Below are 15,690 nucleotides of genomic sequence, written 5' to 3' on the forward strand. Positions count from 1 at the left end.
GCAACTGTGGGAGTTACAAATAGTGTGACATAAACCCAATATCCCGGTTGAGGCCGTCCTTGTGTGTGCGGAACTTGGCTATCAGTTTCTGCTCAGCGACTCTGCGCTGTCGTGTGTCGCGAAGGCCGCCTTGGAGAACGCTTACCCGAATATCAGAGGCCGAATGCCCGTGACCGCTGAAGTGCTCCCCAACAGGAAGAGAACAGTCTTGCCTGGTGATTGTCGAGCGGTGTTCATTCATCCGTTGTCGCAGCGTCTGCATAGTTTCCCCAATGTACCATGCCTCGGGACATCCTTTCTTGCAGCGTATCAGGTAGACAACGTTGGCCGAGTTGCAAGAGTATGTACCGTGTACCTGGTGGATGGTGTTCTCACGTGAGATGATGGCATCTGTGTCGATGATCCGGCACGTCTTGCAGAGGTTGCTGTGGCAGGGTTGTGTGGTGTCTTGGTCACTGTTCTCCTGAAGGCTGGGTAGTTTGCTGCGGACAATGGTCTGTTTGAGGTTGTGCGGTTGTTTGAAGGCAAGAAGTGGGGGTGTGGGGATGGCCTTGGCGAGATGTTCGTCTTCATCAATGACATGTTGAAGGCTCCGGAGGAGATGCCGTAGCTTCTCCGCTCCGGGGAAGTACTGGACAACGAAGGAACTACACCATCTACATGCACACCAAGAACAGGAAACTTGAGAAACTCGGCATCACCACCAGCAGCAACCAAGCCTCCCCCGGTACCACAGTAGAAAACAGTACCACTGCAGGGAAGTCCATTGTCAACTTGTCCGACTACACACTTCAACCAGATGAAATCGAAGTTCTCAGCCGAGGGCTTAATTTTTGCCCCACCACCAAAATAGACCCCATCAGTCTCGCAGCAGACACAGAGGAATTCATCAGGCGAATTAGGCTGAGGGAGTTCTTCCACAAACCCCAAGAGGCCAACAACGAACACAATAAGACAGCCAATGAACCGGAACAGCCGACAGAGAGATCCGCAGTGCATCCGAAGAGGAAAGAGTCGAATTGGACTCCTCCGGAAGGCCGCTGCCCTCGACTTGACATGTATGCCCAAGCCGTCAGGAGGTGCGTCAACACCAAATTCATCAGCCGCACTCACAAGACAGCCCCAAACATCACCCAAGCACAACGTAACGCCATCCACGCTCTCAAGACCAACCGCAACATTGTCATCAAACCAGCAGACAAAGGAGGGGCCATCGTCATACTGAACAGAACGGATTACTGCAAAGAAGTGTACCGACAACTCAACAACGAGGAACACTACAGACAGTTACCTGCAGATCCGACCAAAGAACACACCCGTCAACTCAACACTCTGATCAAGACCTTTGATCCGGACCTTCAGAACACCCTCCGTGCTCTCATCCCACGTACTCCCTGCGTTGGAGATCTCTACTGCCTCCCGAAGATACACAAGGCAAACACACCCGGCCGTCCCATCGTATCGGGCAATGGGACCCTGTGCGAGAACCTCTCCGGCTATGTCGAGGGCATCCTGAAACCCATTGTACAAAGAACCCCCAGCTTTTGTCACGACACGACGGACTTCCTACAGAAACTCGGCACACATGGAGCAGTTGAACCAGGAGCGCTCCTCGTCACAATGGATGTCTCAGCACTCTACACCAGCATCCCCCATGACGATGGCATTGCTGCAACGGCCTCAGTGCTCAGCGCCAACAACTGCCAGTTTCCAGATGCAATTTTACATCTCATCCGCTTCATCCTGGACCACAATATCTTCACCTTCAACAACCAGTTCTTCATCCAGACACACGGAACAGCCATGGGGACCAAATTTGCACCTCAATATGCCAACATCTTCATGCACAGGTTCGAACAAGACTTCTTCACCGCACGGGACCTTCAACCGATGCTATACACTAGATACATCGATGACATTTTCTTCCTTTGGACTCATGGTGAACAATCACTGAAACAACTCTATGATGACATCAACAAGTTCCATCCCACCATCAGGCTCACCATAGACTACTCTCCGGAATCGGTTGCATTCTTGGACACGCGCATCTCCATTAAGGACGGTCACCTCAGCACCTCACTGTACCGCAAGCCCACGGATAACCTCACGATGCTCCACTTCTCCAGCTTCCACCCTAAACACGTTAAAGAAGCCATCCCCTACGGACAAGCCCTCCGTATACACAGGATCTGCTCGGATGAGGAGGATCGCAACAGACACCTCCAGACGCTGAAAGATGCCCTCATAAGAACAGGATATGGCGCTAGACTCATTGATCAACAGTTCCAACGCGCCACAGCGAAAAACCGCACCGACCTCCTCAGAAGACAAACACGGGACACAGTAGACAGAGTACCCTTCGTTGTCCAGTACTTCCCCGGAGCGGAGAAGCTACGGCATCTCCTCCGGAGCCTTCAACATGTCATTGATGAAGACGAACATCTCGCCAAGGCCATCCCCACACCCCCACTTCTTGCCTTCAAACAACCGCACAACCTCAAACAGACCATTGTCCGCAGCAAACTACCCAGCCTTCAGGAGAACAGTGACCAAGACACCACACAACCCTGCCACAGCAACCTCTGCAAGACGTGCCGGATCATCGACACAGATGCCATCATCTCACGTGAGAACACCATCCACCAGGTACACGGTACATACTCTTGCAACTCGGCCAACGTTGTCTACCTGATACGCTGCAAGAAAGGATGTCCCGAGGCATGGTACATTGGGGAAACTATGCAGACGCTGCGACAACGGATGAATGAACACCGCTCGACAATCACCAGGCAAGACTGTTCTCTTCCTGTTGGGGAGCACTTCAGCGGTCACGGGCATTCGGCCTCTGATATTCGGGTAAGCGTTCTCCAAGGCGGCCTTCGCGACACACGACAGCGCAGAGTCGCTGAGCAGAAACTGATAGCCAAGTTCCGCACACACAAGGACGGCCTCAACCGGGATATTGGGTTTATGTCACACTATTTGTAACTCCCACAGTTGCGTGGACCTGCAGAGTTTCACTGGCTGTCTTGTCTGGAGACAATACACATCTTTTTAGCCTGTCTTGATGCTCTCTCCACTCCCATTGTTTTGTTTCTTAAAGACTGGATTAGTTGTAAGTATTCGCATTCCAACCATTATTCATGTAAATTGAGTCTGTGTCTTTATAAGTTCTGTTTGTGAACAGAATTCCCACTCACCTGAAGAAGGGGCTTAGAGCCTCGAAAGCTTGTGTGGCTTTTGCTACCAAATAAACCTGTTGGACTTTAACCTGGTGTTGTTAAACTTCTTACTGTGTTTACCCCAGTCCAACGCCGGCATCTCCACATCATCACTGCCAGAACTACAGGCAGTCTCCAACAAAGAGGAGCCATGAAGCCGGAAACCTAGAAGTTTGGGATGCTTCACCAGGTCCAGGTTGGCGGGCCCCGGTGATAGAGATAGAGGGTAACATGTAGGGACAGAGGTGGCAGGAGCTACCTCGAGGGAGGACCTCTGTTGGGCACAATTCTAAGAATTCTAAGAATATTTGTATTATAGTGCAGTAATGTGTCAGCACTACTGAAGGTAATTTTTCATGATTATGAGGGCATTGTATGCAAAAGATGTAAATCAGTGGTTTTCAGTATTATTGGTATTGAGAGCACCAAATATTAGAGCATGAAAGTAGTGGTAGAGGTTACGAGTGTGGAGTGTAATAGAATCTCGAATAAGGTTTGATAACATGGAGAAATTGTTTTAGGTAAAGACTTCTTCAGCAGTAAACTGGAAACCATATATTATTTAAAACAAATACAGTTTATATATGCAGGTGCCAAAAAGCCAATGGAACTTAGTCGTAATTCCTTACCATAAAGAAAAGCTGCTTTTCAGTGGTGACTGGAAACTGGGCTTAAGTTGGTTTAGCTCTTTTAAACTGCTAAGACCTCTGACCCAATTTAAAACTCGGCCCTGGTGACACAGGATTACAGCTTTTTTTCTTTTTGTGTTGACAAATAGATTTCCACGTCATGTCTTCCCAGGGGCAGAAGCTCAGGACAGTTCCGTCTGAAAATAGTGTGATGGGGCTCAGAGTATCAGCAGGAGTGTGTGGTAGAAGAAACCTTAAGAGACCGAGTCTGCTTCAGATGGAAAACGCAGCAGGACTCAAATTTAAGTGAAGAAATTATGGACTAGACACAATAAGCAAACATGGTGAAAATTTCAGGACAAAGTAACAGTGACCAAGTTAGAAGTGCTTTTCAGAGGCTGTTTTTTTTTGTTTATTAGTTTTTCAGTTCTACCCTGGCACAAATTGTTGATTCATTTTTCAGTTCTACCCTGGCACAAATTTCATCAGAATGGCAATCCATAATTGTTAAGTTTCATAGGTTGCATTCAAATATTTAGTCACATCTCCAGATGTAGGTTTAGATGGATGCAGGGAGCACACTAGTGGTGGAAAAGAAAACTGCATGTAGATGAAATTCAATGGCCAGAATTTTCCAGCCATTCACACTGGCAGGATTCTCTGGTTCTGCTGCAGTAGAGAGATTTGGCTGAGTGTCAAATTCTCCGTCCTCACTTGCAGCAGTGGCTGGGCATTAACGACCAGCGAATTCCAGCCAATGAGTGCAAATAATTCAGAACAAAATGACAGAAACAGGACACCGAATTTCTGGAAGGTGCTGGAAAGGCTAAAAAGTATTTAAATCCACTGACAACATCCCGATGGCTCAGAGGAGGGAGGGTGATTAATAACTGAAAAACAAGGGGAAAGGAATTGAAAAACAGACAAAATAAGAGAAGTAGCATGCCACACAATACTTTAAAGATGGTGTTGCATGAGTTGGTTGTGAGGAGGGCTCCTCTGCAGCACCATCTCCATTATAGCATACCTGGAAGGTAACAGAAGGATGCATTAAGCTGCTGCTGACCAATGCTGGCATTGGACAAAAATTACACAATACAATAACATTAAGGCTAATGAAAGTCTAAGTGGCAGCAGAACCACTCCAACTCAAAAATTAAGAAAATATGTGTGGAAATGGCTTTACAGCTATTTGACCTTCTTTGTTCTTTAAATGGATTTCCATCTGCAGTGGATATTAGCAGCAGGTGTCTGTCAAGTAAACAGTACAGCTCTGCATCTTGTTCTCTGCTAGTCTGACAGATTCATTATCAGATAGGTGTGATAATATCTACAGATATGGTTAGTGAGATCTTGGCATCTTTGCTAACTAAGGATCACCATGGCAATGTCTCTTACATCCATACCACTGAAAGTGTGACTGCAGAGCTCCTAGTGAATCATGCAATGAAATTTAATCAGGCCTCCAAACCATGTGTGACAGTTGAAAGATGACAAAAGGAGGCTCCAATGCAGAGATATTTGCTGCCAAACTATCTGCATAGCTGTTCATAGTTGTAGCTGGGAGGATAGTATTGGGCAAGTTGAGAATACATTTCAAGCAGCCTAACCAATCTGGCAACTTTATATTTGCCATCTTCTTCCAACTCCAAATAGATCACAATGTAGGGTCATCCCCAATGAGATACACCGACCCCCGCCGACTATGGCAAGGTCTGCAAGACATAACAGGCTACAAGATGAAGGTACGTAAAATTGCCAGCTTCAACGCACCCCTCCCTGATGAGCTCAATGCATTCTATGCCCGTTTTGAGCGATGGGTCAGCGAGAGCATGCCCTCCACCCTGGAAGCTCTGGATGAACCTGTATCTGGGGTCACCATTGCAAATGTCAAAACAGCTTTCTTGAAGGTCCACCCACAGAAAGCAACTGGTCCGGATGGGGTTCCCAGACATGCACTCAGATCCTGCACGGATCAGCTGGCGGGGTTATTCACAGACATCTTCAACCTCTCTTTTCAATAATCTGAGGTCCCTATCTGCTTCAAGAAGACAACCATCATCCTAGTACCTAAGGAAAACCAAGCAGCGTGCCTTAATGACTATCAACCGGTGGCCCTGACATCCATCATTATGCAGTGCTTCGAAAGGTTAGTCATGGCACGATCAATTTCAGCCTCCCGGACTATCTGGATCCACTACAGTTTACCTACAAACGCAACAGGTCCACAGCAGATGCCATTTCCCTGGCCCTGCACTTAACCCTGGAACACCTAGATAACAAGGACACCTATGTCAGATTCCTATTTATTGACTACAGCTCAGCCTTCAACACTAGTATTTCCACAAAACTCATCTCCAAACTCCGTGTCTGGACTGCGGCACCTCCCTCTGCGACTGGATCCTGAACTTCCTAACTCACAGACCACAATCAGTAAGGATAGGCAACAACACCTCCTCCACAATCATCCTCAACACCGGTGCCCCACAAGGCTGTGTTCTCAGCCCTTTACTATACTCCTTATACACCTACGACTGTGTAGCCAAATTCCCCACCAATTCGATTTTCAAGTTTGCTGACGACACCACCATAATGGGTCGGATTTCAAACAATGATGAGACAGAATATAGGAATGAGATAGAGAATCTGGGTGGTCTGGTACGACAACAATAATCTCTCCCTCAATGTCAACAAAACGAAGGAGATTGTCATTGATTTCAGGAAGCGTAAAGGAGAACATGCCCCTGTCTACATCAATGGGGATAAAGAAGAAAGGGTCGAGAGCTTCACGTTTTTAGGTGTCCAGATCACCAACAACCTGTCCTGGTCCCCCAATGCTGACATTATAGTTAAGAAAGCTCACCAACACCTTTACTTTCTCAGAAGACTAAGGAAATTTGGGTTGTCAGCTACGACTCTCACCAACTTTTACAGATGCACCATAGAAAGCATTCTTTCGGGTTGTATCACAACTTGGTATGGCTCCTGCTCTGCCCAAGACTGCAAAAAATGACAAAAGGTCGTGAATGTAGCCCAATCCATCACACAAACCAGCCTCCCATCCATTGACTCTATCTACACTTCCCGCTCCCTCAGCAAAGCAGCCAGCATAATTAAGGACCCCATGCACCCCGGACACACTCTCTTCCACCTTCTTCCATCGGGAAAAAGATACAAAAGTCTGAGGTCACGTACCAACCGACTCCAGAGCAGCTTCTTCCCTGCTGCTGTTGAATGGACTTTTAAATGGACTAACCTTGCATTAAGTTATCTTTCTCTACACCCTAGCTATGACTGTAACACTACATTCTGCACTCTCGCGTTTGCTTCTCTATGAACGGTACGTTTGTCTGTATAGGACGCAAGAAACAATACTTTTCACTGTATGTCAATACATGTGACAGTAATAAATCAAATCAAATACTCAAAAGTGACACTGGGGCCAGAAAAAGAAAACTTAAGTGGCAATGTTGATGAAAATCTAAGTGGCAGCACAACCACCCCAACTCAAAAATTAAGAAAATATGATGGAAATGGCTTTACAACTATTTGATCTTATTTTGCCCTTTAAATGGGTTTCTAGCTGTAGTTGATTGCTGTGTCCATGTAATCCATTAAAAAAGGGGATGACTGAGAAATGACAGTGTTCAGTATAAAGGCATTGGGTGTGTGCAATGTTTCTTCATTCTTGTGCCATTAGAAAATTAGAGCCTTCCTGGATATCAGGCAGGAACCCTAGGTCCAACCCAAGTGGATGCCCAGCACCAATGATTAACAAGGTACGGTGTGGACAGGGTGTACTTGATGGAGCAAAAGGGGATGCTGACAGATCAGAAAGGGGTCAGATAATTTCAGATATTACTTGGTAAAAGATTCCTGTTCTTTAAGAACTTTCAACAAAATGCAATAATCACATAACATATCCCAGTAATATATGAACCAATCTTGTGACTTCATGCACCTCCTTTTGCCACATTTGCGACATCAGTCGACATATCATGAGACATTCTCTCTATTGCTTCAATCCAGGTTTCCATTCACTGCCTGATGCTGAATCAGGCTGTTCACAGTCCAGGTGTCATATCTGACCCCAAGATGAAATTCCAGCTACATGTCCATGCGACCAATAAGACCATCTGTTTCCATCTCTCACATTGCCTAACATCACCCATGCCCTAGTTCATCTGTTGTGGAAATCTTCACCTTTGCCTTTGCTACCACTACACTTGACAATCCCATACTAGTTTCCGATGTTCTATCCTCTGTAAACTTGAGGTCATTTAAAACTCTGCTATCACTCCATGGGTGGGATTTTCCAATTTTACACAAGAGCGCACAGCGAGCAAGAAAAAGTGCGTTGAAGCCGCCGGCCCCAACAGAGGCCTTCTCCCCCATATCATTCGACTGATTGTGGAAACAAAGTGGAGGGGCAGGTCCCACAAAGTAATGTTGGTGGTCAGAGTCCGGCTACCAGCAACTTTGTTTTTTTAAAGACCGAGATGCTGTTTTTAAAGGGAGCCGTTTCAAACAAGTCAAAACTGAAGATCCCCCACCCTGCAACGCCCACCTCCCGCACATAACTCCCTGGTAGTCCTGAGGACAGTGCCAAGGAATGACCTTCTCCCACTCTAAATGATGCACTCACCTGAACACTGCTGGTAGGTTCTATTCACGCTTTGGGAGATCTTTCGTAATTCATGTCAGTATGACGGTGATTGGATTATGTAATTGCTGGGAGGCATCAGGCATAGATGTAAATTTATTGATATGGGGATCCGAATGTTGAACAATCAACATTCCCATTATAGTGGAAGGTGGGGACAATAGTGTTACAACTTTACACTGGCGTGAAATGCAATTTGTGCCTCCCGTGGGATTTTCCACTCCTGCCGTTGATCTTGTCCAATGAAAATGAAAGCGGAAATCACCCCCCTTCCCCCAGTCTTAACTAGCACCAAATTCTGTTCACATAAGAACTAGGAGCAGGAGTAGGCCATCTGGCTCCTCGAGCCTGCTCCGCTATTCAATAAGATCATGGCTGATCTTTTTGTGGACTCGGCTCCACTTACCCGCCCGCTCACCATAACCCTTAATTCCTTTACTGTTCAAAAATTTGTCTATCCTTGCCTTAAAAACATTCAATGAGGTAGCCTCAACTGCTTCACTGGCCAGGGAATTCCACAGATTCACAACCCTTTGTGTGACGACGTTCCCCCTCAACTCAATCCTAAATCTGCTTCCCTTATTTTGAGGCTATGCCCCCTAGTTCTAGTTTCACCCGCCAGTGGAAACAACTTACCTGCTTCTATCTTATCTATTCCCTTCATAATCTTTTATGTTTCTCTAAGATCTCCCCTCATTCTTCTGAATTCCAATGAGTATAGCCCCAGTCTACTCAGTCTCTCTTCATAAGCCAACCCTCTCAACTCCGGAATCAACCCAGTGAATCTCCTCTGCACCCCGTCCAGTGCCAGTATATCCTTTCTCAAGTAAGGAGACCAAAACTGTACACAGTACTCCAGGTGGGGCCTCACCAGCACCTTATAGAGCTGCAACAAAATCTCGCTGTTTTTAAACTCCATCCCTCTAGCAATGAAGGACAAAATTCCATTTGCCTTCTTAATTACCTGCTGCACCTGCAAACCAACTCCTTGAGATTCCTGCACAAGGACAATCAGGTCCCTCTGCACAGCAGCATGTTCCAATTTTTTACCGATTAAAGTAATTGTGTTCTATGTTATGAATCAAGCACTGCTAGGAGTTGTTTTTTTTTGTTTTTGAATGTATTTCTTATCAATAAAAAATTCGGTGTGGCACGAGCAAATTTTTATTCCGAAAGTGCGGCCCAGTGAAAAAAGTTTGGGAACCACTGATTTAACCACACTTGCCATCCTCTCTTGCCGCACCAGTGTGGCACGCCACACCCTTTGGGAACCACTGATTTAAATAATAGTCCATTTTGCTGTTATTCCTACCAAAATGGGTGACCTCACATTTACCAACATTGTACTCCATCTGCCAGACCCTCGCCCACTCACTTAGATTATCTATATCCCTTTGCAGACTTTCAGCGTCCTCTGCACACTTTGCTCTTCCACCCATCTTAGTGTCATCTGTGAATTTTGACACACTACACTTGGTCCCCAACTCCAAATCATCTATGTAAATCGTAAACAATTGCGGTCCCAACACTGATCCCTGAGGCACACCACTAGTCACTGATCGCCAACCAGTAAAACACCCATTTACCCCCACTCTTTGCTTTCTGTTAGTTAACCAATCCTCTATCCATGCTAATACATTACCCGTAACACTGTGCACCTTTATCTTATGTAGCAGTTTTTGGTGTAGCACCTTGTCAAATGCCTTCTGGAAATCCAGATACACCACATCCACAGGTTCCCCATTGTCCACTGCACATGTAATGTTCTCAAAGAATTCCACCAAATTAGTCAAACATGACCTGCCCTTTATGAACCCATGTTGCGTCTTACAATGAGACAATTTATATCCAGATGTCTCGCTATTTCTTCCTTGATGATAGATTCAAACATTTTCCCTACTACAGAAGTTAAGCTAACCGGCCTATAGTTACCTGCCTTTTGTCTACCTCCTTTTTTAAACAGCGGCATCACATCTGCTGTTTTCCAATCTTCGGGAACTACCCCAGAGTCCAGCGAATTTTGGCAAATTACCACTAGTACATTTGCTATTTCTCCCGCCATTTCTTTTAATACCCTGGGATGCATTCCATCAGGACCAGGAGACTTGTCTACCTTTAGCCCCATTAACTTGCCCAACACTACCTCTTTCGTGATAATGATAGTTTCTAGGTTCTCACCTGCCATAGCCTTCCTGTCATCAATTTTTGACATGTTATTTGTGTCTTCCACTGTGAAGACCGACACAAAATACCTGTTCAATGCCTCAGCCAATTTCTCATTTCCAATTATTACATCCTCCTTCTTGTCCTCTACAGGACCAATGTTTACTTTCGCCACTCTTTTTCATTTTATATATTTGTAGAAACTTTTGCTATCTGTTTTTATATTCTGAACTAGTTTACTCTCATAATCATAATCACATATCAGCCGTGTAATTATTTATTAACATCGGTTTCTGATTAAGCAAAGTCTTGATTTTAAATTCTCCTTTTTGCTTTCCAATTGCTCCACTGCCTCACCATTCCCCATCTCCAGCCTTACATCTTCAGAAGTGTCTGGGTTCTTCCAATTCTAGCCTCTTGAGCATCTCTGATTTTAATCACTCCACCACTGACACACATGCCTCAAGTTGCCAAGGCCCTAAGCTCTGGAATTCCTTACCTAAACCTCTCCTCGTCTCATGTCTCTCTTTCCTCCTATGAAACATCTTAAAAACAACCTCATAGGCTAAAGTTTTGGTCATTGACTTAGTGTCTCCTTTTGTGGCTTGATATCAGTTGATAATCCACTTGTGTAGTTCCTTGGGACATTTTATTTTGTTAACGATGTTATATAAATACAGGATTCTGTTACTTTTCACATTGCCTATGATTGGGTAGCTCTTCACATGTAACCATTGTTCTTCCATACACTGCTTCAACTGCCTGAGACAGCTCCAAATTTGCTACTTCAAGACTTTGGGCCAGATTTTCACTGCTGAGGCAGATGGCTCGAGTGCCATAGGAAATACTCTCATGATTTATTAAAAGTTTTGCAAATATTATACACTTTATAAGATGAAGCAAGTGCAGGGAACATGTTTTCATTGTCATACTTTGCTGATTGGCTTGAAGTAAATATCAGGAAATTAAAACTGAGGCATTTAGTAATATATGAATAAAAAGCAAGGTTAAGCACATTGGTCAGAGCCAAATAAGCAATGCGAAGTTATTAACTACTTATGAAAGTAACTCATTATTATCACCAGTCAGGAGGATGTACCAACAAAACATATTTAAAAGAAACAATCGAATCATTCAAACAATTGGACCAATGACCTGTATCTACGCCGCAAATACAATACAAAAATGTTTTTCCAAATATACTTAATTTCCTGAATAACTGAAATCTCTAATATTTGAAATCTGAGCCAATACACGATAAAATTGACCCACTGAAGTTTTTCCATGATAATTTAGTCTCTCCCATAGCCTGAACTTAATATTTTGCCCTGGCCAATCCTTATTGAAACTGTCCAAAAACTGGCAAAATGCATAATTTTCCCAGGGTGTATTTAGTTAATCAAATTTATCTAATATTTCTTTTTGGTCTCTAATAACATTTATTTCTGAAAATCTATCAAATGCTCAGACTTATTCTGTCCATTGGGACTAATTTCTTTTTTAAAAAGTCACACATGCAGAGTCATACATACACACAGATGGACAGCCTTCATCAAATTTCCTTTCAATAATAAAACACAAATGAATTGTGGCAGTTATTCAGATGAACTAAAAGGCTCTTGTAACCTGTAATAAAAACAGAGCATGCTGGAAACAATCAGCAAGTTAGGCATAATATTTATGAAGAAAAGCAACAAATCAATGGACCTGCTTTCAGTTTGCAGCAAATGAACAATGTACGCAATATACACTTGCCCATAAGACTTCCTGTGGGCTTTTGAACTGCAAGTAATGGTAATGAGGGAGATGAAGTAACATAACACCCTCTACAAGTGATCTAGGCCCCACGCAAACAGGGCAAGCAACAAACAACATGACTTCTCAATCAGACTGAAGAAACCTTCCCAAGCCATGCAGAGTCTCAACACTAAATTACAATACATAATTAAAATTCATGTGCATAAAGCAAAATAGATAAGATAAATAAAAATAGAAATTATGGAAATACTCAACAGATCAGGTATAACCAGCAAACAGAGAAACACATTTAACATTTTGGGTTGATGACCTTTCGTTACAACTGGTAGAAATTTTAAGCAAATACAGAGGCTGGGAAAGTGCAGGTTGGTGGAGAACAAAAAGGGAAGAACAAAAGAATGATGGGATTAAGACAGATGCAAAAGACAAAAGGAAAAGTTAGAAAATCCTTATTTTTTTATTTATTAAACAGCTCCAACAATAATTATAATTTGAGGGAATGAGACACCACAATTACAAAAATAAATTTTCCATGCCAAAGAGGTTATTTGCTAGTAATTAAGTTTTACTATGCATTAAGAAAATCATGTATTTTTGAATGGACAAACCCTAACTTTTTCTGATGAGTTAAGTGGGTATCTAGCAGGTAAGTATAGCAACTTCATGCTGTTTTAAGTATGTGAATACTGAGTTTCTGGGCAAGATACTGCTGTTACAACAAAGTTTGTGGAAGTGCAGGGCAACTCAGACAACAACTTCTGGATTTAACAGTGCATGTATAGATATTGGAAGTTGTTAAGGGGCTCGCCATTCCTATTACCACAGAATCTGGGTCATTGTTTTCAGATTTGCCCGACATCAGCACCTCTGCTTTGTTGGGTAATTGGAAAATCAAACTATTCAAAATAGTTGTGATACAGACACAAACTTAGACATAGCGAAAAGGGAACGAAAAGAGACTGCTTTAACCCAAACCAAAGAATCTTATGATTTCATAATAACTAATGATAGTCATAAAAAAGCAGCACCTCACATTCAATTGATTTAAACAAGCGTCTACCACATAACCCTATCCACCCACTCTCTTCATTATATCCCATTTCCTTCAGCAATGAGCAATTTTTAAAATCAAAACAGAGCGACAATTTTAATAAACTTCATTTTATCATATACATCAGGAGGTTGAGTTTCCACTCGTTTCTGCTGGTTAAATGAGCACAATTTAGGCTGAATCAGCTGAACCAGGGTAATGGCTCTCGCAATTTGAAATGGAAGTGTGTTATACCCAAAACCATCTACACTCAAGTTTTTGACAATTTTTTATGTTGGTTCAAGATTCAATTTGCAAAAATCAGGTCCTCCCAACACAATTGTCCACAACCACAGGTCAAAAATGCGTTTTGGTTTGGGAAGGCACTTCCAACTGTTCCTATTTTCTTAGGAGCACAGGGACCAATAGGCAGGTTAATTTACTAAGAAGCTATCTGGTCCACCCTAATAATTCAATATGGCAATGACAAATGGTTGAGTACAGATTTTGACAAAAAGTATTTTAAACAATGTTAAATCAGGTTCCTCATAAGTGCTTATTTTTGGTGATAAATTTATTTTGATAAAATTACCATTCTTAAATACAAAAAATCAATTTTAATGGAAAGGTAAAAAGGAAAAAAATGTTACCCAATTGTGCGGCTTCATTGAAGATTTTAAATATGATTATGCAAATCACTTTTACCATAAAGTGTAAATTAACCACTTCAAGTGCATTTTGGATGGAGTTTCCCATTGCATCTAGAACAAAAGCTAGTATTTGTATATTGCTGAAGAGCGATATATTGTCGAAGCTTTGGTTTTGAACATATCAGGATAAACACAAGAATGTGAAATTTCAAACAATTATGACAATTTATACTGTGGGAGAAAAGTGTTGATTGGTTGGCGATTCTGACTCTGAATGGCTGAAGTATTGTCAAGGAGGACGCAACATGGAATTATAGGATCCCCATGATCTTGGGTAATTCAGAAAATGCGCAAGGCTTGAACATATTGCAGAGAATGGGTCTCTGTGTATGAATGTATGTCTCTTCTAGCCATTGTAAATGAGATGTCTCTTCTAGCCATTGTAAATGAGCCATGTTGCGAGCTTGACTGATTATTTTACATTGGCTGTTAGTGTAGCTATTCACACACTCAGGATTGTTCTGCAAATGCTACTCAATCACAGAATCATATCTAACAGTAGACATTTTGGGTTTTGTATGTGGATTCATATTCATATAACACGTAAAATGTCAATGGAACTAAACTGTACCCACCAATTTGAATCAAGTCTAATGAATAGATTCCAACTTGATAAAACTAATGGTACAATTTTTTTTTAAATGAGTTAAATATTATTTTACAACCTAAATACATGGAACTGTACATACCACTGTTGGACATCTGAAACAGATTGTTCTTCTCAAACTTCTTGAAAACACTTCCTTTTATTTCCACAAACTATATTAAAAAATTGTTTAAATATCAATTTGGATATATTAAATAGCATAATATATACTCAATAATATGAATTTACTGCTTTTGAATAAGAATACAATTGATGAGATGGTGTTACGGTGTTGCCTTTTGAAATTAGAATCAATGAAAGAAAGAGAAAATAAAAATAAAATCATGTAGATTAGCAATATAATTGCCAAGTACCTGCCAAATGCTGCGCAGTCACAGGTTAGATCTTGGTTGGGTTATATTTGATGCAAAAGCGAATTTATTGTCAGAGTTCTTATTGGTTAGAGTGTTCCAATAGCATTAAGCATTTTGATTTCAAAAAAATCAAGAATCATAGGAGGAGAAGAGGACAGGGGAAGGATGGGAGGAAAGAAAGAATTGTGCGGAAGCTAGGTAGGAGGGTGAGGGAAAGAGAAAAGGATTATATCACCTTGCTTAAACTGAAAAATACTGTATGGATTTATGATTTCAAAATAAAGGTTTTCAAAATTATGAATGATTTTAATAGAATAAATGTGGAGAAAGTGTTTCTAATGGCAGATGGATCAATTACAGAGGCTTCAGATGCAAGGTGACTGGCAAAATAATCAGAACTGATATCAAGAAGCACATATCTTTAACACATACAATCAATTACACTGATCCAAAATTCACTGTCTGAAAGAATGGTGGTGGCAACATTCAAATATGAACTGAATAATTGCTTGAAGGGAAAAAAATTACAGGGGGCAGGATTTTCTGTGCAAACCGC

At 42.4% G+C, this 15,690-nt stretch overlaps 1 protein-coding gene across 2 annotated transcripts in view; it reads right to left on the reverse strand.

The window, feature by feature from the left end:
- Window positions 1–15,690, reverse strand: part of tapt1b (transmembrane anterior posterior transformation 1b) — a 97,895-nt gene that overhangs the window by 51,796 nt on the left and 30,409 nt on the right. For both annotated transcript variants that reach the window (XM_078215109.1, XM_078215100.1), the window contains exon 7: window positions 14,864–14,933. In XM_078215109.1, coding sequence (XP_078071235.1) covers window positions 14,864–14,933 — 70 coding nt within the window. The remainder of the gene's footprint in view (window positions 1–14,863; window positions 14,934–15,690) is intronic.

This window comes from Mustelus asterias, chromosome 1 (assembly GCF_964213995.1).
Source record: "Mustelus asterias chromosome 1, sMusAst1.hap1.1, whole genome shotgun sequence".
NCBI classification, from domain to species: Eukaryota; Metazoa; Chordata; class Chondrichthyes; order Carcharhiniformes; family Triakidae; genus Mustelus; species Mustelus asterias.